Below are 26,552 nucleotides of genomic sequence, written 5' to 3'. Positions count from 1 at the left end.
GATCATATATTTAATATTTTTTCCTTGTGGAGCTGAAACGACTGGTTTGCCATTAGTAAATAAATGTTGTAAATGATCGTCACCGAATTCGGTGAGTTTATTGAACGTAATTTACATTTTTGTGTATGCTTATGTAGTACTGAGGTGCTTGCTCCAAGGATTTGAAGAAAAAAAATTACAGAACAGGTTTCGGAACTTTCGGTTTCTCATGGAAATTACTTGTCTGCTTATAGAACGTTAGCATTATTCTGATCATCAATCGGCATGGTATTAACATTCGTTGGTGAAGTACTAGTTTCAAGTAAATATTTGCAAACTCTTTTTGCTCTGGTTAGTCCTATTTCAAATTCTGTATTTTATACATACCTGAGAAGAATTTCCTGTCGCGAATGAAGATTAACCCCTTCAAGCGTAGAAAATGCTAGCTACGATAGTGTAACGATTTCCACGCGTTCTGATAGCGATATAATTAAGCTTAAGAAGTATTGCATTGAGTCAATTATAAAAGCATAAAAAATATTTTTAAAAAAAGAAGAAAGAAATTGAAACTATATAAGATGATAGGGTAATTCTGTTATCAGAGTTACAACAAAAGAGGGGAAACAGTCTTCAAATGTGATGTTTTAAATCTAAAGTAAGTTTAAAAAAAAAAAAAAAAAAATCGCACGAGCCATTGGGCTGTACACTTTTTATGCGCCTAAAGTTAAAATAAAATGCAACGTTGTCATTTACCTGGTCCCACAAAATAAGTAAATGAAGTTAGTCTTTTATGCTAATGTAAAAATGAAAATGAAATCTTTCAGTTTTACGTCCCACGATTACGCCGGTTAGACTAAAGGACACTGTGATTATGAGAAATGAGTGAAATGGTGGAATGAAGATGCTAATGTAAAAGTATGGTGAATGGGGGCATGTTTGAAATGGGGGGGGGGGTGGCCATTGACATGTTAACGTAAAAGACAGTAACTTCATTCACTTATGTTGTGGGTCCCGGTACATGACAATGATTCATTTTCATTTAACATTGGACGCATAAAGAGTGTACAGCCAGCCCAAACAGCTCGTCCGATTAAAAATAAATAAATAAATAATCTTTCACTTTAGATTGAAAACATCATATTTGGAGACTATTTCCCCTCTTTTGTTGTAACTCTGATAACAGAATTAACCTATGTCAGGGGACTTTTGAGACACCCTGTATTATGGACGTACGGTATAGTAAAGATGACACGTACAGGTATGTTAATTGATAAATCGCGTAAAGTTGAACAAATTACGTGGTTGAGGCCGAATTCTCATGTAATTTTTGAGAAAATTAGCAATCACTAGTTAACGTGAAAACAGATGTTCTATGAGAACCATTGGCGCCCGCAAGGGAGGGCATTTCCCCCTGTGAGTTTGATTTCCTGACTTTAGTGTTGTCTAGAGATCACGCACGTTCACCTAATACTCATGTGAGATCCCAAATACACTACTAATAGAGCTCAAATTAATATTATATAGACTAATATTATGTTTGCAGTAAAGCTTACAGGAATAGTTGGATTTTAGTTCCGTACAAGGTATCCACTAAATATAATCCTTGCAAATATGAGAGTACTGTGAAGCATGACACAAACCTTTGCTCTCCCCTGAAAATTTTTCTGTGGGTGCCCATGATAACCATACCATCTATTAACGTGAAACTGTTACACCCATTCAAAGCTTTCTTCTTGACACTAGCGAGATCACAGTACATACTTATCGTAGTAACTCTTAAAAAAAAAAAATAATAATAAAGGGGGAGAAATGTTGCTCTGCAGAGAATTAGCTTTCAACACGTTGCAAAGGAAAGTAATATCTTAAATCAGTGACATTAGATTTGCTCTCAGTTCACAATCTAGAATTAATTTTTAAATCGTCTTATCGTGAGATGACACACAGAATACTATTTTAATCAACTGATGGGCACATACGTAGAAGCACAGAATTGCCAGGAAATCCACAAATCTATAAGAACAAAGTTTCTTCCAGAAAATTTTGTCCGGAGGAGGACAAAATCAATGTAAGGGAGATGAACTGGTACGCTATTTTGGTATATTGGCAATAGCTTTCAAAATGTGGGTGTCAAGAAGAATGGAGAGATTAGCCGGATCGAGCGGAGAACGAATAAAACGGTGTTAGAAATGGTGGAGGAAGAAAATTTCAAAATATTAAGGAGGAAGGAAGGAACTGGTTGGGACATTGCTCAAGAAGGAACTGTATCGTGAGGAACGTTTTAGGGAGTATGGTGGCAGGAAAGAGAGGGAGGGGCAAATGAGGTTACATTTAATGGACGATATAAAAACATAAAAATCGTACGTAAAGACGAAGAGGTTAGTGGAAGACCATGGAGCATGAAGCTTCTCGGTTGCAGTAAGTGACCTGCCAATAGACAGAACATCCATGATGATGATGATGTAATAGCAAAGTATCGTTTTAGTTCGGGGGAAGGGGAGTCGTCCTAAAAAAAAAAATATATACCTGGACCTTGGAAGAAACAGTGGACAAGAAGCTGTGATGGGCAATTGGACATTATACAAATGAGTGCACTGAAATATAATCATAAGTTTGTAGATATTTAGCAAAAGCTGCAAAAAGAATTTAATCATTAATTCAGTAGAACCTCATTTATGAGGTCAACTGCTTACGCGAAACCATCCACCCTTATTAATTCTGCGCTGCTGTGTAATAACTAATTTGCCGATATCCACAGTAAGTGGTAGCATGCTATTTTCACTTCATGCGGAGCTGCTACGTCCTAATTTTCCTATCACCACACCATATGGTCACCCTGTCAGACAAGTCCTTTCAACTCGCCTCTTCCTATGAGGCTGCTTTGAAAAAGTTGTTGACAATATTAACTTTCATCTGCGTTTTGTTGCTTGCACTTGCTTACCTGTTGCAATAATACACAGTAGGACGAGTTGTTTCTAACAGCAAAAAGATTAATAAGTAAGGTGGCCATAAATAAATTCTTCCGTGGGTAACTAGGAATAATTAAGTATGTCAGCTTTGTGGAACGTACACACAGGATGCCCGTTCGTTGTGAAATGTGTATTTGTGCAATCAATAAATGTAAAATTACTGTAAGGACGCTTGGGTTAAAATTTTAGTGCTAAATTTAGTGTGTGAAAAATACCACATCCCAGCTTACTCTTGGGCTTACAGACTTAATGGTTCATCGCCGTAGAAGTAGCTCCCCATTGGATTCCATTCTGTGATAATCCAATCAGAATTTATTACCAAATTGTGGGGGGGGCGGTGGCTTAGTGGTGGTAGAGCGTTCAGCTCCGGTGCTTGGGGTCCCTGGTTCGATCCCAACTCGCGCCGGTGGACAAACACCGTGCTCGTAGGTTTTCTCGGGATTCTCCAGTTTCCTCCCATTTTATTCATTCCACCATTTCATTAATTTCTCATCATCACCGTCTCCTTTAGCCTAACCGGCATAACCGTGGGACGTCAGTTCTTAAATGTCAATACAGATACATATCTTGTGATAGGTTTATAATCTTAGTTCTGTAATTTGCAATATAGCAAAATTGTAATGTTTTCTATTGTATAAGCTTTGCTTATTATAGACTTAAATTTCATTTAAACTCCTCGCTGAGCAAAACAATACATTTGTTGGTGAAATTGTTACACATTAATAATTTTTACAATAGATATGTTGTTTTGCTCAGCGAGGAGTTTAAATGAAATTTAACAAAATTGATTTAAATATTAAAAACTTCAAGAATCATATTAGCAAATGCTACAGTGGATATGATTTTGCTCCCTCTTTCTTACTTTTTACGTGAAAGAATAAAATGATGAGCATTGTGAACTATTATATCCACTGAAACATAAATGCCGTATAGTAAATTCTTGTGTATAGAGTGGTGGATGTTATCCTCTTCAAAATAAATTTATTCCTTACGTAATGGTAAATAACAAAAAAGGTCGACTTTTCTATTTCAACTAAATTTCTTCGTGTCACCATAAGTTCGAAACTAACTTGGAATGAGCATATATCTCAACTCAACAAAAAATTAAGTAGTATATGTTTCGGCCTCCGTAAACGAAGAGGTAATGTCACAACAGAGGCCTTAGTTTCGGTGTACTATGCAAAATTCCATTCTTTAATAACTTACGGTATTATTTTTTGGCTTTATTTTACTGAATGTATTAGCACGTTTCGCTTACAAAAGAAAGCACTAAGGGCTGTGTTTGGATTGTCACCAAAGTCTTCTTGCAAGCCCATCTTTCGAGGACAAAAAATATTACCATTACCTTGTGCGTATCCATATAAAATTATCTTGTTTACCGTAAGTAACAGACACTTATTTATTGAAAACAGTAACGTCCATAAATACAATACTCGATTCGTTAATAATTTGCATGTTATCCCCAAAATTTCTCGTTTTTTCAAAAAAGCGTATATATTAACTGTACAAAAATTTTCAATAAGCTACCTGACTTTCTAGAACAAAACAAATCATATTCTATGTTTAAATCGGATCTTCACGAGTTCTTAGTAGATAAATGTTACTACTCGATAAATGAGTTTTTTGAAGACAATGTATAAATATTTCTTTTGTTAATTATATTATGAATGTATTAGCTTATAAAAGTCATAGTTATGTATGTATTACTTTATCTGTAAGTTTTTTATAGCATATATGTAATTATTTTGTAATTTTGACAACTGTATGCGTGCTCGAGAATACTCTCATTTGTATGCAAAACAGGAAAATGAATGAATGAATAAATAAATAAATAAATAAATAAATAAATAGGCAAAACCTCAAATTTGCTTCACGGTAGGTTGCTCATATTTCTTCCCGCGAAAAATTAGTCTCAAGTTTGCACAGTTTAAGGAACATAATACAAATTGGATAAATCAAGGGAAAGAGAATCTCGCATTATAAAAGTTCGTTTGAGATTAAAGAATAAAAATGTTACCATAGCTTAGGATAATGACCCACCTATACTGTATTCTGTTCAAGTTACGAAGAAATGAGGTGGCCTAATTATAAATTTAAAAGTATTTCTCTGAAACATTTTCGTCGCTTTCTTACAGTAATCATGCATCATAATGTCACTGTTAACATTATATGATTTCCTATCTGAGAATACAAATAATTATTTCTATTGAATCAACAGAAGAGTACTTAGCGCTGTATCAGACAAAAGATGTTGCTTGGAGCTGAACAGTGGGGGTGGATGTGCTCTGGATGAATCAATATTTAGCGAACTCACCCTCACTTTTCCAAGCGTTCGGTTGGGTCCTGGTAGTTCCGTGGTCGTCATAGGCGGAGGGGTTGGTCTGGCCGTTCGTCATAGCTGACTGCCTCAATGAGAGGGCGATTGCTACCCTTCCCACAGACACAGTCGTTAAAATCTATTCGAACATGGAATCGACATTTTCCAGTAAATCAGAAAGAACGATTTCAGAGTTCGTTCTCTACATGGTTTTATTACCCCCCCCCCCCAAAAAAAGTAAAATATTTTAAACTAAATTCTTTTTTAAATAATCTAATTTTTTGTTCTAAAAGAAATCGTTCCACTTTGACAGATAAATCAAACATGCTAATTAACTAAATCTTAGAACTCAGGTTCATCGCTGCAAAAGTCCAGTATTGATCCTACAGTGTACCACTCGAACATAATCTAGATTATTGCTGGTATTTCTTTGACACAATTCCACTCAACTATTAGCAGCTCCAATCCCACTCAACAGTAGGCGCTGGAATTAATTATACTCTAATTTTTGCATTACCCTCCCTTTTGGCATACCCAAAGACCTTCAAGTTTTCCAACTATACATCCTGTACATATTTCCCAGCAATGCATAGTCTTATCATCTGTATGGTGGTCGGTGGCCTGTAATTATTTTGAAGTTAAACACAAACGTAGAAAACTATTTTCTTCTCTCATTGTAATCTTCAGTTTACATCCAATTATTCTTCTATAGGTTCAAGGAGACAGTAAATTATGATAATGAAATGGATGGTGAAATAATTATAAACACTATCAACTCGAAACCACGACTGTCCCTTTGTGGCATGGTCCAGGGTTCGATTGTCAAGGGACTTTTCTCGGATACAAGCCAGAATAGTAGGTCGGATTTCAGTTTAAGCACCAAGTCCTGTCTCATATAACTTCGTGAAAAAAGAGGGGGGGGGGGTGGCAGACATTAAACTACTCATTCAATCAAAACCACGACCGACTGGTCGGAAAGTGTAGTTCCTCAAATTCTAAGCCGCTAGTTAAATCTAGAGTTTCTATATTTGGGAGACAGTTTCCTCCAATAAAAAAAATGCTATTGTGGAAAATGGTATGTACTGACGAGTTCTATACCATTTTGTACAAATGTACATGTAGCATGGTCCAGAGAATGATTAATAAACCTAATCTAATCTAATCTAAGGAATTTTGGTCGGTACTTCTATTTAACGTACTACTCTGCATCTAGTTCATGCGAACTAAGAAAACTAGGTGAATTCAACGGTAACCAATGTGACCTTTTTTTTTCTAGGAATGAATTGATAGTTTGTGCCCAGTTCTGCCTGCTTTCAGTTGGCAGAAAAAACAAGAACAGACCGATCTTACTCAATTCTTCCCACATATTCAAGCCGTTCAACTTGAAAATGGTAGCAGATGTTTTCTCGGTTTTCTTAGATCTGAAATCGATCAGCAGCTGTTTGAGACCTACTCACTAGTCTTGCAGCAACTGCAGTGAAATGGCCGGACATCCTTTAGCAGATAACAGTTGTTTCAGGCAGGAAATGCATTCATACGTTATTGCTTTTAATCGTAAAAATGAAACTCTCGTTTTGAATACTAAAACTAAAATTTAATATTCTAGATCGGTTTGTACGTTTAAAAATAGTCGATGAATATTAGAAGATATTAAGATTTTTGACTGCTGTGATGAAAGTGTGAGAGAACTTCAATTTTTTTGAGATTGCTTTCTAGCGTAATCTTCGTTAAATGGTCTACATTTCTACATTTGGTGATTTGACAAACAACTTACTTTTGTTCTCGCCAATAGGCTTTAATAAGTAAATACTCGTGTATATAAACCTGAAATCCGTGAATGGCGATTAAAAAAAAAAAAAAGAGCAGAGAGAGAGATGAAGCTTACGCAAGAAGTTGCAAAGCAAGGAAAACAGTCTTAATAATTAGGATGCGTACGATTGATATGAGTGGAAATCTGATCGTACATATTCTTCTAACCATATCAAAATCTTTAATTCATGTTTAACTCATGATTATTTTGCTTCCTGCTTTAAGTAACTCTCACCTCATATTGCTGAATCAATATTAAAAATTGTCCGCGTCGGGAATTGAACCCGGAACAATACAAGAGAGCACAAATGAGACTGACAGATGTAAAAGAAGTAATTGGAATAATGAAGTAGGGAAAGACGGAAGTACCTGAAGAACACGCTTACGCATCCGAAAGCGAAGGTTTGATCCTATGTTGGAGAAGTTAGTGTTGTACTACACAAGCCACTGTGGTCCCAATAAGTTGCATACAAACGTAAGAAAACATATTTTCACTTTCTGGTAACAGTTGAAAGCGAACTTGAATTCTTGTTCTAAAGAATCCTGTTATGAGAATTAATGAGGGTTGTGACGCACATTGTGAACACAAATTATCTCTCTCCCCAGAAACTAGTCAGGAGAGAACTCAAGTCGGAAAGGAAAGTGAAAGGTAACTATTTAATAATGATTGAAGGGAGAAACTTCTTCGTGGTAACAAGCGAAATATCTAGTGTCATCATTTTACGACTTTTCTTCGGAAGGGTTCAAAGTAACGAAGGTTAAGTTGCTTCAGGCAGGAAAACTCGTTGTAAACAGTTACATGCTTCACTCTAAAGTTCGAATACAGTAGAGTACCAGTTTTCATCGATGTTCAATGTCAGCACTTCATTATAATAGAAGTAGGCTTCAACTCCTTATCCTCAGTGATGTTAAAGATAAATGAAGTCAGTTATAGCAGACTTATAGAGGGAAAGTGTCTCCCTTTATTTATTTATTTATTTATATATATATATATATATATATATATATATATATATATATATATATATATATATATATATATATATATATATATATATATATATATAATATTGATGAAACTGCTTTTAAAATTTCTACTCTTGTCTGAAAATCTGTACTATACTATGTATGCCATTCTCGGATGATGTCTTTAAGTATTAGTATTTATTCAAATGAAATTTTGATTTAGCATTTCGAAAACATTCTGCTACTCTATTGAACTATCTAGGTATGTTTTATAGATAGTGCATAGACGGAAGTATGAGTAACTTGCGTATTGTATTTCCATCTATATAAATAATTAAAATACTGACTTCCCAAAGTTGGATTGTCAATTAGACGGCTTGCAATTTGACCCAGCGTGATTTCAAATAGTATCCGAACTACCTCACAGTTGTGGTCTATATTGAATATTTTCAGTCCACTGGTAATGAAAACTGAAACTACAAACATCAAAGAAGGCTTTATTACTGCTGCCATCATCGTTATTTTTGATATTATTATTATTAAAGTCAACGAGGAAATAAAAGATTATGGCGGCAATGCACTAGTACGTTGTCAAGATTTTATTGTTGGCTAATATCTGAAAAACTAAAAACTGAATTCTATCGAAGTACAGAATTCTTTAAAAAAAAAAAAAAAAAAAGTTACAATGACAGATCATCAAACATGGGAGTAATAAGTTAAGGTGGACAAAATACGTACACGCAGAACGTATCGACTTCTAATTTGAAAGTGGTCTTTGATAGAGCCTTAAAAAAAGATGGAAGAAGAATAGAAGTGATTGACAGCAGCCCTAACTGAACTAGAGACCTGCACGGGCCGAATTTTTCGGCCCGAGCCCAATCCAGCCCGAATGTACGTAAGCCCGGCCCAACCCGGGCTCGAAAAGTTTTGGAGATTTTAGGCCCGAGCCCGGCCCGGCCCGATAAGTTTTTAAAATTCTTGGCCCAAGCCCGGCCCGGGCCCGATAAATTTTCGAAGTTTCATTTTGTAACATTTTTCACGGGCACACTTCTTCAACATTTGCCTTTATTCTAATTATCGTTTAACGAATGTCAATAATTATTAAAGAATCGCAATTAATCGGCCCCAGCCCGGCCCGACCTGAAGAGAAATCAGTGTCGGCCCGCCCAAGCCCGGCCCGTGCAGGTCTCTAAACTTGACATAGGTCTGTGATAAATCTCCCGAGTTTCTAAAACTATATACTTATTATTCATCTATCTTTTAATTTATATTTTATAATAAGCAGTATTAAATAGAAAAGCTCACAGGATAATCAACTCGTAAAATACATACCTAAATTTTAAAAAGGTCGGAGGAAATACAGAAACGGTTAAAATACTTACCATCTAACACTGAATGGAAGAACATATTAGAGTTACGTACAACGTGCAGTTATGAACCGTGGTCACTCTTTGCTTTACAAATATTTAATGTGCATTTATTTGATCATTTCTTTATTACTTTGATATGTATTATCTGAGTGTTCCAACAGAGGTATTTATTCATTTAAGAATTTTTTCTTCCAGACTGTTGTATACTTAATATAATTCTTCAGTGTTCTTTAATATAATACACATGAAATGTAAGTAGATATTTTCTTAAAGAGGAATCTTTGTTTTTTGTTGCAGATCACCCATTCTAGTGAACTAAGTTACCAATATGTCAAATCCAGAGAACCCATCTCTTAAGGATCTTCCCAAGGTTGCTCCTGACCTTAAAACAGAATTGGAAAGCTTTAAACCAGATAACATGAAAAGAGCTTCGACGCAAGAAAAAAATGTCCTACCCACGGCGGAAGGTAAAGTCACTTGCTTCAGGAGGGAACTTTTTATATATCTTATTTGTAAAACCTTTTTCGTGTAAGTGGAAAAAAAGCTTCTAATAGGAATAGCTTTCGAATGAAATTGTACTAGATCGTGATGTTTTTGCATGTATGTGTGTAAATGCATTCTGTTGTAAATATGGGGATAAACAGTAGCTTATATTTTGTCTTGAGAACTCAAATGAATCTCTCATTGCACTTCAAATATGGAGAATCACTAAGTTTGAGAATGATATTATTATTATTAACTTTCTAAGTAATTTAAATAGTAATAATTTTAGTTTCTTACGAGTATGTGATCAAAAGATTTATTTCAAGATAAATTTGTTATGAATACGTGGACACTAAAAAACAAAAAATAAATAAGTGTTCGTAGCTATTGACGCTCACGTATGTTACCAGAAAAAAGTAAATATTCACCTAATTTGTTTTAATCGTACGTTGTTTTCGGCTTTCTAGCCATTCTCAAATAAATATAAAACGTTTTGATAACTAGTAAACCGTTATTTCGTGAATTAGGCTCTATATATTATAGAACTTCCTTATCCTTCAATAGCGTATGCAGATTTTAATCAAAGGTATGTTTGTTCAAGAACTCAACCATATATCCTTTTAGGGCACGCGTGATATATCTTCTTCTTATAGAAATTTTTTCATCAAATCTTGCTCAAGGTGAGGGGTTAAGACCCCCCAAATCCTTCCCTCTATATACACCATTGTTATCCTTGATAGGAACATCGCAATCATGAAAGGAGGGATCTACTCTAAAAGTGAAAATTGAATCACTTGAGGTTTGAATTCGAGCTGTTATACTTCCTAGTACACTTTTAATATACAAACATACGTAACAACGTCAGAAACTTAAGCCTTATGATCAAGTAAAGAGCCAATAAAATGCCGAAAAAAGTAGGCGCAGCTAGTTTTCGCTGTCTAAAACATTTTATTACCCATGATTTTTGCTTTATTTATATTATAATGTAAAGATAACGTTTCTCCCATTTACAAAATTATTGTGGAATCTGAATTGCTAAAATCACTTTCGGATATTCCCCATGTGTTCATTTCAGTAGTTTATCAAAACACATGAAGAGGGCTACAATATTGGTTTGAAACACTTTAATATGGCAATTGCAACTCCAAAATTTCCTGGCTTCTGTTAAAGCGAGGATAGTCCTAGTTTCTTGCTGACGTGAGAAGCTTTCTCATTGTCAAAGTATGCCATTTTGACTTCTAAGGAAGCCGATTTGGTTATGTAATATTTACAACAATTTTCAATAATATTACATTCTCTCATTATAGAACAACTCTTTAAACTTATTTAAGTGTCCCATAATTTCGTGAAAAATAAATTGTTTTGTATAAGAAAAATTCATTTTGAAAAGTCAAGTGAAATTATATTAGACTTGAAGAATAAATAGGTAAAGCCACAAGATTAACATTTTAATTCATTTCATACAAAACAGAAGAAAAGTCATCTGTAAAATGATCAATGGACTAAAAACATGAAGGTGGCATAGGTACTCAGCTTTGTAACAATCTGTTAGAGAAATTAAGAGGAATTAGTATAACTTCTGTCTATATATTCATGTTTCAAGCTGCACTGTACTTCCACAGCGGAGTTTAGAAGGCATAGTTGAATAACTAGTGGAAATTTTGTTGATACCCCGGTAAATAATTCAAAAGTCCGTTATTCAGCACATTATTATTCAAAATCCTGAATATGTATATAAAACTTACACTAACGAGTAACGAAACCTCTTAATTTCTCGAACCGCTTGAATTAGGTTTCGTATCATAGTTTTCCAGTTAGCAACATCAAATATTGATTTGTCGAAATTATTATTTTACTTTCTGCGCTTCCAGTAGCTTATAACTCTAAAAGGAGTGCTTTGACATATATTTATTTTACCGTATTTATCATTGGATAAAAAAAAGTCTTCTGAAGTTAAATGCTATGTTTTTTCTGCAATTTTGGTATAAATAGTTTCATCATTTATGTGATTTTTCCAATTAAAAAAAAAGTGGGGGAGGGGGGTAAGATGCCCTTCGCAATCTTTGAAATTCATGCAATCTCGACCAAAGTAAATATGAAGGCAAACCTTTGGTTCCGAGTTCTTAGCCATCAGATTTGTGGTTTGAATATATTATTTTAAAAATTTCGCAAAAAAATAATAAATAAATAAATAAATAAATAAAATATAAAGGTCGCTATTTACAAGAATAGGGCAAAATACATTACTTTGAGGTTAAACTTGAAATAGAATGTATACTTACAAGAAAGACATGCTAAGATCAATGGAGGATTATTTTTTTCTTTCTTCAGTCCGGAAAACTCATTCGTCATAAACCAATTTACCACTTGCTCAAAGATGTTTCAACGTTTTGTTCCAAGATATTCCAAACTTACATATATGTTACTATCCCTGCAATCATGAACCTAGGGAAAGTTCTTTTACTTTTCTTCTTAAACCGAAACTCTAGCTGTATACTATTTTTCTCAGTACATTATGAAAGTAAATTTATCTTCAATGAAAATAAATTTAATGCGTGTGCTTGAAATACGAAATAATCATAATGCTTCTAGTAAATAATGGAATAAAGTTGGGGAAAACGTAAAATTTGTTTCCATTATTAGAGTAATTACTAAATATTTTATTGATTTTACAGTTTTTGCTTGCGTTGCACATACTTTTAAAAACATGTGCTCGTAAGATCTTCAGTTTGTTTTATTGATGAAATTCATATATTAAATTAGTGCAAATTAGACAAAAATCAAAACTTGATTTTTTTTTTTTCCTATTGTGATTTGAAGGTTACAATGAAAACTGAAAAATTACGATAAATCTGCTTGTAGATAACAGTAATATCTACAATAGCGCTTAAAAAATTTGAAGGTAACAAGATTGTACTAGTTTACTTCATTGAAATACCTAACTTGTTTCTTTCATTTTGACAGCAGTTTTTTTTTTTTTTTTTCACTGTTATTTGTGCAAAAATACTTTGGTATTGAAAAACTTGTATCTTACAAAGGTAAGGTGAAGTCGCTTAGCCTGTATGCATGTAGAATTTTTTAAGTTAATTAAAACGGGGAGATCTCATAGCCATTTGCTAAGAATCTATATTGCTTTGATTGAAAATGCTTGTGTGTGTGTGTGATTTTTCTTTGGTAAAGAAAAAATGGAGATATTTAAAAAGTAGTGCATTGTTCATATACTGGGGTTTATTTGCTATATTTTTCTTATTTTTTATTTTTTTAAAGAGTTAGTGCAGATGTAAACAGAGCTGAATTACGTTTGATTTTTCCATAAATGTCATGGACAATCTAAAAATGAGTGCCAAGAGATCGGAAGGCGAAAAGCAAGATTAAATGTTTATATTCAGACAATATGGATAAAATGAACAGTTACACTCAGAAGTAAAAATTAGAGGAAGTAATGTGCAGTGCTTGAAAAAGTGATTGAAACAAATGGCAGTAGTTAAAATGTTAGTTTGATACCTAATCGAGAGATCGTAGATTCGAATCCCGCGGCCATCTACTGTGTTTTCAGTAGTTTTTCTGTGCCCTACCATTCAATGTGATGATGGTACTTTTCAACATTTATTCTCAAGGTCGAATTCTTTGCTAAACTTCCCAACTCCCGTTGTCAATTATGCAAGGACAGAGCATTGCCAATGTTACTAAATTAATGGAATTTATTATTATTATACTTGCAAATAAAATTTGTTCTTGTACTTACTAGCTTAGAAAGCTTAAAAACAAGTGATTTTAAGGCAACTAGGTGAAGATACCGAATATTTCAGAGGGTAACAAATATTTGATGCGTTAATTTTTATGACATCGTGTATTTTCAAGTCATTGTGGATTTTGGATTCACGTTTTGAAAATGTATTACAATTGCAATAAAAATACCTTTTATGAAGCGAATACGGAATTTTTACTGTACGATTATTATCGTGCATAGTTGCAGAACCAAAATTCAGCTACTATAAGATTGTCTATGGTAGCAGTTGTTAGTCGGGATGAGTTGACGATTATTATAATGCAAAAAAGAGTGGATTTATTGGTTAACACACGATTCAAATCAATTATCTCTCACTATGAATCGAATCCGGAGCAACACGCTAAGAAATCACGTTTGCTAGTCATTTTAATTATTCTGGAGTCAGATTTGCTTCTGAAGCAGATGTCACCAATAAGATATCTTAGACAGGGAAAGGGTGCATAAACTTTAGAAAGGCCATTGTATTCTTTGTTTCAGCTCTTAAAATTTTGTAATCAGTACGTACTCATGGATCAGGGAAAATTTGGAGTAGTGCGGTCTAAATGCATTCTTCTGCTTGTGGATTTATTCAAATACCTAAAACTGTATGTTTAAACGAAGTGAAAAAGTGCTGAGCTAAAACTGTCAATTGCAATTATCTCTTGCACTGCACCAGACACTTCGTTCATTTGCATTGCCGAATTTCTTTTGCACTGCATTGCTTTTCCGACCGTAAGTTGCTTGTGGAAAGCAAATGTCACTTAGCTCTGTTGTTTATCAGTCACAAACTCTTTTTGTAAGTCTTAGAATGGCTGCATGTTGCATGTTTGATGCTTTTCTGTAGATGTGAAACAGGAACGTCAACACAATGATTTGATACAAGATGTCACAAACTTCAAACCTGAGAGATTAAAAAGGACATCGACGCAGGAGAAAATAGTGTTACCTAATGCAGAAGGTAAGTTTTCTTAAGAAATATATAGTAAATCTTAACGGTGGCTTGTAAAAAAATATCCTGCCCTAAACCAAGCTTTTCTGTTCTTGATCACTAGGGCGAGGCTTCTGTTAAGATTACTTTCTCTCGCGATAGTACCATCTTGTCTTCCATCTATGCATGTGAAGTTTTATTTCTGAGAAGTGACTAGATCAGTTTAAACCAAATTTGGTTGAAATCGGCCAAGTTCGAAACTGTAAAAGTAACCTGAAATTAAAAACTATAAGAAAAAAAAGTAAAGGTCAACCCCTCCTCTTCCCCTTTTGGGACAGACCATGAAGTCCCTAAGGGATGTGTGTGGAAGAAAAAGCTCCAAATTTTCTTCCGTCTACACTAGTAAACATGATGTAATTAGTATCATGTTCTGGACTCTTTACTTCCTCTACTTGTACGAGATACTTATTTTAAAGAGGGTGGGTGAATCTGTCATATTAGAATGAAAAATCCTCACTCCCACTAAGAATCGAACCCGGATTGCTTACTGACTACACTACCGTATTTATAAACTATACATGAGACCTGAATTACTAGAATTCTAGAAATACTTCCGTGGATAAACATAATGTTTTAATTGTTGTAGAACATAACATAATGTGTTACAAAAAGTGATAGTTCGTGAGTTTTTAAATTTTTCGCTTAGTATCTAGATTCGTTAATTAGTTCTAATTTACATTAGCGCAGTCTTCTTTGAAACTGCAGTAGACTATAGATTATCCGACTCCCTGTTAACCAAGCCTCTGGATTAACCGAAGCAGTCTAGAAAAATAAAAATACAAAATTGCAGATTACAGTTGCTGTAAGAAGTGGCGTGGATACTGACGGTTGCCGAACTACTAAATCTCGAATCTTCGAGCTCAGCCGTCTGTCATCGCTACGTCTCAGCATTAGACACCGAAAGATGTCCCAGAAAATAATAAATGATCTTCCCACAACGTAAGTTTTGTATGGTACTGTTCTTTATAATAAAAGATGTTTTGTGATTTACAGTACGTACTTCTGTACCTAATAACGGTTGATCTCCGTTTATCCAAGTTGTTGCGTGTCCGAGGTAGGCTCGGTCCCAATTACCTCGGGTAATCTGATTCTACTGTATGTCAATACATTTTTAGTTCTTTTTCTTAGCGTGAAAAGTAGGTAAGAAGAAAAAAAACTATTTTTTTCTATTTGTAATATATTGTTTACGTTAAAAAAAAAAAAAAAAAACAACTTTAAAATTTCCACTGTATTGAAGCAAGAACAGAAAGCTTAGATCACCCACTTCAAATTGGTACAAAATGTTAAAATATGCTTTAAGTTGTAAACGCTTCTTTTTTTTACAAATTAAAATTACTCTTGCATGAATTTGTATTTCATTATAAGTAACTGTTGATATGTTTCGTTAATGTAAAATTCGGCATGCTTTTGGCTTTTATGTAGTATAAATATTTATATTCATTTTCTAAATTATATACTGGCTTTTATCTTGGCTTTAACAACATTAAACACAGGTAGGTTTTCTCAATTAACGAATTTTTAAAATCTATGTTATTGATTGACACCTTCGAGATGATTTGATGGTATATAGCGATGGATTTTCATACATGTAGTTTAAAAATGGTTTGATTCAATTGTTAGAATTTTTGAAGGTTTGCAGAACCTCACCATTGTTAAGAATACTTCAGTTTATCCAGTATTCGATACGTTATTATGATTGAGAAGAAATGTTAGCATTATTATTTACTTCATCAAATTTTCTGGAAGGTACGTCAGCGCTTTGTTTTCTTAACCTTTAGTGTTATACAGATTTTAATTGCTCAAGATAAACGGATAACAATAATAACGATGATAGAAGATACTGTAAACCAATATACATTACAATATATGTATGTATGTATGTATGTACAGTATTACACGATTATTTATTTTTTTAATGCACAAAGTGCATGAATCTTCTGATTGACCTTTAATACAATCTGTCCTAATTTTAACTAAATGTCTAAGCACCTAAGTTCTAAAACTTATGTGTAGTAGTTGTTGCTGTAATAAATAGTGCTTCACTATAACTAATGTGATATAACTTTAAAATAACATTGTTTTCAAATGTTATACGTTTGTTACTTGTAGAGATCTAAATTTAAAAATGTTTAAAATAAGGATTAGACTACATTTCTGAATTGATTTAATGTTGTTGTCAAATCCGGCCCTCGAATATACTATTTCATTACTATTTCATCTGGTAAATAAAAATTTTTAAAAATGTATGATGTATGTAAAATGTATGTTAACTCAGTGCAAACAGTTAGGTGGCCACCATAATATTCATGGATCTAGATTTGACTTAACTGTGGAAGTATTTTCTTTAACCTTTATCAAACCCATTTTGGAAAATAAAGCCGTTATACCGAGACGATTTTGAAGAAAGAAAAAAAAAAAAACTCAGATTTCATGTAATTACTTTTTAAGTGTTTGTAACTCAACCCCTAATTGACGTAGACATATGAAAACGCAGAATAGAACAAAGCTTTAGAAAATGTAGGTTTTACGCACATTCAGAAACCATCTTATCAAGAGGGGAGTGAAAAATGGCCTCCCCACTATGGTTCTTAGCCATTCTAAGTGAGGTTTTCCTGGTTTTTCCTCCTCCACACCAGGCAAATACCGGCATGATACCTAATATACAGATCCTAGATCACTTGCTGCCTTTCCCAACCCCTTATTCCTTCCCTTTCTTCGGATAATGTGCTCTCCGAGGGACGTCATCCCTTATACGTGACGGGCTAATATGGCCATGGATGCCGAAAGCCCAGAAATCTAATTCCTAATCCTAATCCAACGATGATGCTTAGTCTGGCTCGCAGTGCGTTACAAATTGGCTATCATTTATGTAATATATTATATACAGTATTTTTTAAAATATATTCCTTCCCAATATTTCTTACCACATTAATTTGTGAATGAAGTCGTCAATCTCAGCATTTGTTTTTAATAAAAAAATTAATCAATTTAGAAATTGTTCAGTGTTTACAAGTTACTCAGTTCAAACACTATTGGAAAATTTAATCAGGAGACTATTATGGAACACTGGTATGTTTGTATACTTTCAAAATAATTTTCCGCAATATAGTTAAACTTTGGTTTGTACTCTGTACAATATAAACCGACAGATTAAGAACAAATTCTAATATTTAAGATTCATGTCGTGAGCTGGAGTTTTGTTCAGCAATCACTTTAAGCTCTTATAATACTAATTGCTTTTATCACGTGTGTCTTGGTGACGTGAATCGAATAGTAAACACACACACACACACACACACACACACACACACACACACACACACACACACACAAACACACACACACACACACACAAACACACACACAAACACACACACAAACACAAACACACAAAAACACACAAACACACAAATCTAAACAAAAATGTATATTTTTAAACATGTATATAATACTGATTGTTTAAATTTGCTTAAGGTTGTAAAATATAAATAGTTTTAAACTTAAATTTTTAATTGTTTGAGATGTTTCGTAGTGGCTATCAGTAACGTTGAACTCGAACAATGTAATGTAGTAATATGTATTTAATGGGTACATTATTAGTTTAAAATGAAATCAGACTATTTATCTTCGAGTTACGGTTAATCTTATTCGGACCGATTTGTGAAGCCAGTATTTCATTCGCTTGGTCCAAATAGGATTAAACGGAACTCAGAGATATATTGTTTTTTTTTCATTTTATACTAGTATAAGTTGCTTAAATTAAAGGAAAAAAAACTAAATCAGTAAGATTGTTCACTGTTAAGCTTTTCTTGTCATATTTTGATGATTAGTTAATATACAATAAATTTGAATCAAGAATACTTATCAATAACGTAAAAGTGAGCTTAAATTGAGATTATTTGGTTGTCAAAGAAAATTGATTTGAAAGCTATAAAACACTATTATCCATGCTATGGCAATAGTTATACGTTCTCTTGGTTTCACTTCCATATGAACATGGTTAAGGAATAAAATGTGTAGATTTGTCCGTGATATTGATTCATTTCTTAAAAAGAAAAGAAAAAAGTGGCAGCCGATCATTCAAGCTATGTAAGAAACAGATGTTTAATTTCATGAAGGAATGTGATCTTTTAAATTTATCAAAGCAAGTAATTTATATTTAGTGTTAAAGTTATCTAAGAATTTACGGAGTTCAACATTTTTATTCATAATGTTGTATTGTTTCAACATAAGATACTACATGTGCGTTTTTTGACTGGAACTTATTTGATTAAAAAAAAAAGTGTGGGAAAATTTCGACTAATACGAGTATAATGCAGAGAGTTTGTTGACTAGAACTTATTGGATTTAAAAAAAAAAAAAAAAGTGTGGAAAAATTGCGACTAATACGAGTATAATGCAGAATTTTGGTCAAATAATAATAATAATAATAATAATAATAATAATAATAATAATAATAATAATAATAATAATAATAATAATAAAAACGCAATGAATGTCGCATGTTTATTCATTAAAGAAAGTGTATCAGAAAAACTTTAGATTTTTGAGAGAATTTTTTTGGAAAATACGGTAGTTATTCAACGCAAAACGAATTCAATTAATTTACATAGTAGAACGTGCCAAGAATCTAGAACTTGCGATACGCAAAAAAAATAAATTTTGAGATAATGTGAATTCTTTTTAATATTTGTATCTATTGAGCGGAAATGTTTTTACAATTTAGTTCTTCCCTATGGAACATTCCAATATAAAAGCAGGAGTCAAAAATAGGAAAATAAACTTACAGGATTTTGTCTGACTATGAGTGTTATAATTCTTGATCAACAAGAAATCTTTCGCTCACACTATTGATTACAGGGCAATCTTCATTAGGAGGATGACTGAAGATCATTGTAAAAAAACCCACAACTAAGGGTCACCTTTGTTGTTCCGCCATTTTGAGAAAGTGGAAAAGAATAAAGATGAAGGTTTATAGCATTTTCTGGAAGTAAGTCTTATGATTTGAAAAAGATCGTAGCAATATGCCTGTCGTTTATGGATTAAGATGTTGGTCACTTTATTGTGCCATTGCAAATATAAATCTATTGTACTAACTAGAACATTGACTAATTGGTGTTCTTACTTGTAGACGTAGCTCAAGAAAAGACTCAACAGGCCTTGATAAAGGGAGTTGAAGACTTCGACACAGCCAAGTTGAAACACACAGAAACACAGGAAAAGAATCCTCTTCCAGATAAAGATGGTAAGAATTGAGTTGGTTAATAAGATATTAATTATTTCGATTCTATTGTACACAGTTATTAAAGCATGCTGAAAATTATGCTAATATTGATACATGCATGCTTATTATATCTTGCATGACTGTTCTTGCATCTAGCAAAAATCAAATTGAATTCTTAAACTTGATAACTGGAATATTGTTCCCATAATATATGCATGTATATAGATTAAAATCAGTAAAATAATAAATCTATTTAAATACTATAAACTATCTAAAATTTTTTTTTAAATTTTCACATAAATTAATTACTTGATTAAATTTGTAAATATTATTATTAAATAAATGATGATAAACTAAGTAGAAATATTGCATGATTGAGACTCACTATTAATTTCTAATTATGTTCTTTTTGAAAACTGCATTGATAAAAGATAAAGTAGTTTGTATTGCTACTTAACTGTATTGATTGATTTATTCAGGCCTGAACCCAAGGATAAGGGAGGTACCAGAAATTTCTCTCAATAGTTATGTAGCTGTGCAGTAATTGAAATCTTGAAAAGTTAAATGATACAAAGTGTTAAGCTTTCCGAAATCGAGATTTTAAAGACAGACAACCTATGAATCAACGCTAATATATACTTTAAAAAATAATCCTCTGTAACTATAAAAACAAGTTCGGATCTTCAAGGCGAAAAATCAAGACAATTTCTTTTCCCAGTGACTCGGATTTCCATAAGGTTAGCACGTCCTTCATGTTTGATCTTCTGAGGAACAGAAACTATGTCTCCTCTTCATAGCTCTGTAAGGAATATCTGTAATGAGATTTGTTATATCGGCAGTATATCTAGCGAACAAAACTGCGTAGATTCTAAACCGTTATCAAGCTAGTACCGCGTCAACACAAAATTCATAATTGATATAAGGTGATAAACAATTACATTCTGCTCATACATGTAATGTCATATTTGTTCATGCCTTATAATCAAAGAATTCTGAGTTTGGTTCTCGGGTAGGCCATCGCGAATGCTCTGAAATTAACGGTTTCGTGCTTTTAACGCTTCTTTTATCACAAGTACACAGCAGGTCACATGGAATCGTAACTGTGAAGTGCTTTAGACCGTGAAGAACAGGAGAGAAAAAAGTTAACAAACACTGTAACGAATTCTTGAGCCGAAACAGGTACAACGAGTACAAACAAATGTTGAAGGAAATGTCTCAGGCTGAATTTGCACTTTTCTGATAATGAAAGAGAATGAGGTATATTAATTTTGGAAACAACTGACTATTGCATTTTTTCGTAAGTCTTAAGTTTATTTTATTGGTATGTATGTCATTTGTCAACAACGATGCTATATAGGGCAAGATCTATAATGTAAAGCCTTGAACCACTGTAATGCCTTCGATTCTCTACCGACAGGAACCGAACCCAGGACCTCCTATATCAAAATCACGCTTGTTAGCCATTAGGAAGCTCTTGTACTCACAGCTGTGGTTAGAAAATTTTTAACGTTTAGGGTGTCCAGCTTGCTACTGGCTTTGTTTCCATTCCACGTTGAACTGCGGGATTAAATGTTCCTGTGATGTCAGTTTACTGCTCACATTCTCAGCAAACCACACCAGAAATACAAAGAGCAGATAGCAAACCTGGGTCTGATAAGGCAATGGTGCCAGGGAAATAAGAACATCAGGGACGTAATCAATCGGTTTGCAGATACACTATTTGTGGATCAATGACTACTTGCACACTGCCATAACTTGCTTTATTCAGTCATTTTTCTATCATTTACACTGCCTGTGTTATCTTGTCCCTTCTCCAATCATAAAAGCTTTCTCCTACTTCCAACGTAGGCCAGTTGGAAACGACAGTTGTAGATCTGTGTACCTAGGTATTATAACGATAAACTTTATTATACAATTTCCACTATTAATTTCAAATAAAAATTACATTTCAAATAAACTTCACAACTCCAAATAAATAAATAAATAAATAAATAAATAAATTCAAACTATGGATGAGTGCCGGACTTGCAAAAAAAAAAAAAAAAAAAAAAAATTCGTGCACATAACATTAAATTTTCTTTCACTGAAGTAGGTGGTGAGAGAAATGTCAGTCCTAGAGCGCTCAATTCTGTCTATTGTGACTGAAAATTGATCCACATCTGTCATATGAGCGATTTAGTAGGGAAATTGAGATATAACTCTTTACTGATATAGTCTTTACTGATAACTAATTATACTTTTTCCCCTGGATAATTTAATTATTGATCTTAAAGGATACTAGTAAAAAAAAAAAGTGTATCACCAGGAATTTAAGTCGCATCTCTCGCACCAAAGACAATATAATGTTACACTTAAATCTTTCCCGTAAATAGGGAGTTTTACTATAGTTAACGGGTTTCATGAAATGGGTTGCGACGGGTAGAGGGTGCTAACGATTTCATAAAAATGAGCTGAATGAGCCTTTTTCTAGTATGAGAAAGCGATTTGCCTACCTCGACTTTGGGGAAAACACATTTAGAGGCGATTTTACGCTTTACCGTATAAAACTTGGTAACAACATCGGGTTTTACAGTTCAAAGCCAAATATTAATAAAAAGCGATGATAGTATTCAAGTCAGTAAAATCTTTTAGAAATTTACAATTAAAAAAAAAAAAAAGAAAAGCTGCCCAGCACTTTAAAAACAAAAAAGTGATAATGACATCAAATTAAAATCGCTTTGAAATCATTAGTTTTCGAGATGTTCGTAAGAAATTAGCAAGCAAACCTCACAAGCTTGTTGCAAAGAATATTGATTAAAAAGTATAATTAATAGGCTCTGAATGTGCATAAAATGTAAATTAAAAACAAAAACTTAGAAACGTAGGAATTTTTTTGCAGGCCTCAGTGATTCCCGAAAAATAGTTGCTGACTCAAGATTAATATCAAAGGCGCAGTGAAATTCCTCTATTTGCGAACACACGCAAAATTTGCAACAACGCTTCACCTAAAGCCAAAATAAATTAATACGAGGCGCGTACCAAAATTACACAGTTTTCCCACATCTCTCACAGTTCTTATATTTCAGAGTGACATTTTTGTTACTCTTCAATATAATTATCCTCTTTTACTTCACACCATTACAATGTTTTTGCCAATCTCTCAGACGTCCGAGAAGTCCTATTCGGAGTTCTATTTTAGGATTCTTGAAAATGCTACTGTCAAGACCATTTCTAGTTACAAAACATCTACCCCCGTAGTGTAGCCTTCAGTTTTGAAAATAGAGAGAAATCACTGGAACCAAAATTAGATAAACCATGAGTGGTAAAGCACTGGGACATTTTTATCCTTGTAGAAGTCTCCGTAAAAGCCTATCACAATTCTGGGTCGGATCGGTGAAGCAATGTACTCATAGCGTAGAGGAACATCATACTATGAGAGGTTCAGGCCGATATTGCTGTACTACAGGAAGTGATCACTTGTACAGATATCGGACAATATGCTGTCCAGTTATCGATTGTTCTTTGACGCAGCAGCAGACAGAAGTAAGTTTCCTTTTGTTCTAGAAGATATCATAAAATACTCTCATTCGGAGGAACCTGCCGAAACATTTTGAGTATAAGACTAGAAGTTTCTACTGTTTGTGCTGCCTGAATGAACAGTGGGAAACCTCCCATCTACTATCACAACATACTTCAGTTGTTCATTGGTTTTACAATTCCTTGTCAGAATACCTCTAGCAATTATACAGGAGGTCCGGTCCCCTTTTCATTCAACTGTCAAGGAACCTGACATTATCTAACTGGAAAATAGCATGTGGTCTGTCCCAATTCTTTCAGTGGTATTGTAAGAGAATTGTGTAAGGCTACAGATGTCTTCAAGAATTCGCCTTCATTTTGCACGAGCAAGAGCTCAACACAATCTAGGTCTTATTCGGCGATAACACAAGAAGTCTGTTAATTTCCAACCAATAAAGTTACAAGCTCGCTTCCGAAGAAAACTATCAGGAAGGGCACAAAATTCAACCGACTATAAATATCGTTTGCTTTTGCATCATGTGAAAAAATTTGTTCACAGCACGTTGCTTCTCCACAGTTTAGTTCATAATTTGAAGAAAGTGTTAAAACCAGTTTTGTTTTAAAGACTAACATATAAATAATAATTTTAATAAAATTAATTGAAAGTTGCAAGTCATACCTTAATCTAAAATTACTTCAAACATTGTTAATGTATTTACTTTATTTTGAACTAGAGTAAAACTGCTTGTAATTAAAACGGACCTCGTATGATTACGTAAAGTGCTAAATAGGAGCTAGAGTGTTTACACTATTTTTTCTTCTAAAACTATTCAGAAACTTAAATAAATTTTTAAATATTTTGATAACAAATCTTTTTGTCAGCAATGAATTTACTCTGGACCCATTCTTATACTTTCTCCATTTTCAAAATTATAACTCTTTAACTATTAGTATTGCGCAAGATTCATTGTTAATATTTGCTCTTTTGAAGTACAATTAAGGACCATATTTATTTTTAGTTTCTGTATTTCAAACATGAAGGGGAGGAGGTAGTTCGGGTCCACAAGAACAGCTGTTGCTCCTGTAATATTCACCCACCTGTCTTTCAGATGCATGTCTTTATTCCTTTAAAAAAAAAAAGTAATTTGTAAAATTTGTACCGAGACGTAATTGTTTAAGAATTTTCTCTTAAACCTGGACGCTGAGAGAAGAGCTAACTTTAATAATTTTGAACACGACTATGTTCTACTCGCTTACGAAGAACTATATATTTGTGTTGTTAAATATTGATAATAACTAACAGAAATTCATTGTGTAAGATTAATTTAAAATAACTTCCGAGCTAATTCGAAAACAACAATAAAAATCTAACTGCGTATTCATTAAATATTCATAAATTTATAATAAATAAATAAACTTTCAGGCTAAAACATTGATATAATTTTTTTGTTTGTGTTATGATATTACCTGTTAATTGCACAATACTTGAATTTGCACAGTCACAATCTAATCCAATGTAGTGTCTACAAAAATGTTTTCTTAATTATATTTGATACTTCTAAGTTTTCTGAATACTTGAAGTAGATGGAGTATAAGATTTCCTTTCCCATTTTCTTCTTAGAGAAAAGTAATATCAGCGATACTCACACAGTGTTAATGAACTAGACCAACAAACTGTAAGAGATGATTCGTCACATCAAAATAAGAAAAGAAAAAAAAAAATCATTTGGATCTGTGGAAAGAAGTGCATAGTTTTGGAGCTAGGGCTGTCCATAGGAGTATAAAATAAATAAATACAATAACGTGTGTTGTTTTGAACACGATAAATCTTGGAGTGATGGTCCATATTACCATAAAGGAAGTCATACGTAAGCCTTCCAACAATGCATATTTCAGTAATGTTAGATAGGTCACGACGCATTCCTCACGAGGAATAAAGAATTTAGAGATACGCTTGGACTTAAAGGTGAGTCCAAATTGGCAAAAAAGTAAGCCATGACAGCAGGGGCGTAAATAGGGGCCCCGCATTGCGGGGAGTTCCACTCCATCCTGTCTGCGGGGTCCCCTACTTTAGAAACAGGCCTTTAGTTACGCCACTGCATGACAGCAGTGAACACGGAGTCAGTCGGCAGAAATTCGGAAGTGTTAGAGACCGCCAGTTACGTGGTTCCTCATATTCGGAATAACGCGTGCGTGATGTATTTTGCACTCTTTTCTACGTCCCTAGCTTCGATACTTTGCATATATCTCCACATTCCCATCTGAAATTTCTTCTTACAGTTCTAGTTCGTTAACACACACTCTCTCCCTCCATATATATAGGGTGTTGACGAACTAGGTGAATGGTAAGGAATGGTTCCAAATAGGAATATGGAGACAAATTCTTTCTCACAATCGCAAAACCGTTGTCCTTATCCCATATGTGTAAGTGAAATATAAATAAAAGGTAATTTGATATTATGATACCATGGAGAAAGTACTAAATACACACTTAGCTTTCAAGCCTCCAGCGCTCTTTCATGGATTGTAGAGTGAAGAAAGGAAAGTACTTATCACACAGTTACAGTTATATATCACTGTCAGTGATATTGAATATCAAACTTTTAGTTTTTGCTTTTAAAACATTTATTTATTTATTTATTTATTTATTTATTTATATTTTTGAAAACTGTAATCAAAACCAAAAGTGTGTAGAGCAGGAATCCCATTTCGAGTACCGTGACACATAAAATCACATGAAATTTTGAAATTAAAACTTAATTCTAAGAAGTATACTGCAAGTTTTCAATTTCCGCGATAAGCAAGGTCATTTTATTTATTTTTTTTTTTTTTAATAGGAAAAAATGGAGGTCTCTCTAAATATAAGGTGGAAAACAGGCGAAAACCGATGCTAATTCTCTCAACTGTTTTGACACCTACTCTAGTTGCAAACAATTTAATACAAATTACGCACATCTCTATAATATAATTATATCATCTCTATAATAAGTAAATTACGCTCCTAAATTTGTCACTACAGAAAAAAAAGAAAAAACTAAGAACTATTGCACTTGACATTATTAAGTAGTTCGAAGATGTTAAATGTAAACCTGTTTTTATTTTGAGATACAGCGTCTCAAAATAAAACTGCGAAGCTGTAAATGTACGAATACTAACTGTAGATTACTACAGACTACAATACAGAAA

General features: G+C 33.4%; 1 protein-coding gene across 4 annotated transcripts in view; it reads left to right on the top strand.

The window, feature by feature from the left end:
• cib (thymosin beta cib) overlaps positions 1-26,552 on the top strand; it is a 127,008-nt gene that overhangs the window by 82,468 nt on the left and 17,988 nt on the right. For 2 of the 4 annotated variants that reach the window (XM_081752417.1, XM_081752419.1), the window contains exons 2-4: positions 9,705-9,874; positions 14,504-14,617; positions 19,779-19,892. In XM_081752417.1, the coding sequence (XP_081608543.1) occupies positions 9,736-9,874; positions 14,504-14,617; positions 19,779-19,892 (367 nt within the window). In that variant the 5' untranslated portion in view covers positions 9,705-9,735. The remainder of the gene's footprint in view (positions 1-9,704; positions 9,875-14,503; positions 14,618-19,778; positions 19,893-26,552) is intronic. The other 2 variants (XM_081752418.1, XM_081752420.1) reach the window with 1 other exon arrangement.

The sequence above is a fragment of the Thermobia domestica genome, chromosome 3 (assembly GCF_964235325.1).
Source record: "Thermobia domestica chromosome 3, izTheDome1.hap1.1, whole genome shotgun sequence".
In the NCBI taxonomy this organism is placed as follows: domain Eukaryota; kingdom Metazoa; phylum Arthropoda; class Insecta; order Zygentoma; family Lepismatidae; genus Thermobia; species Thermobia domestica.
This window is presented reverse-complemented; position numbering and strand designations above follow the sequence as displayed.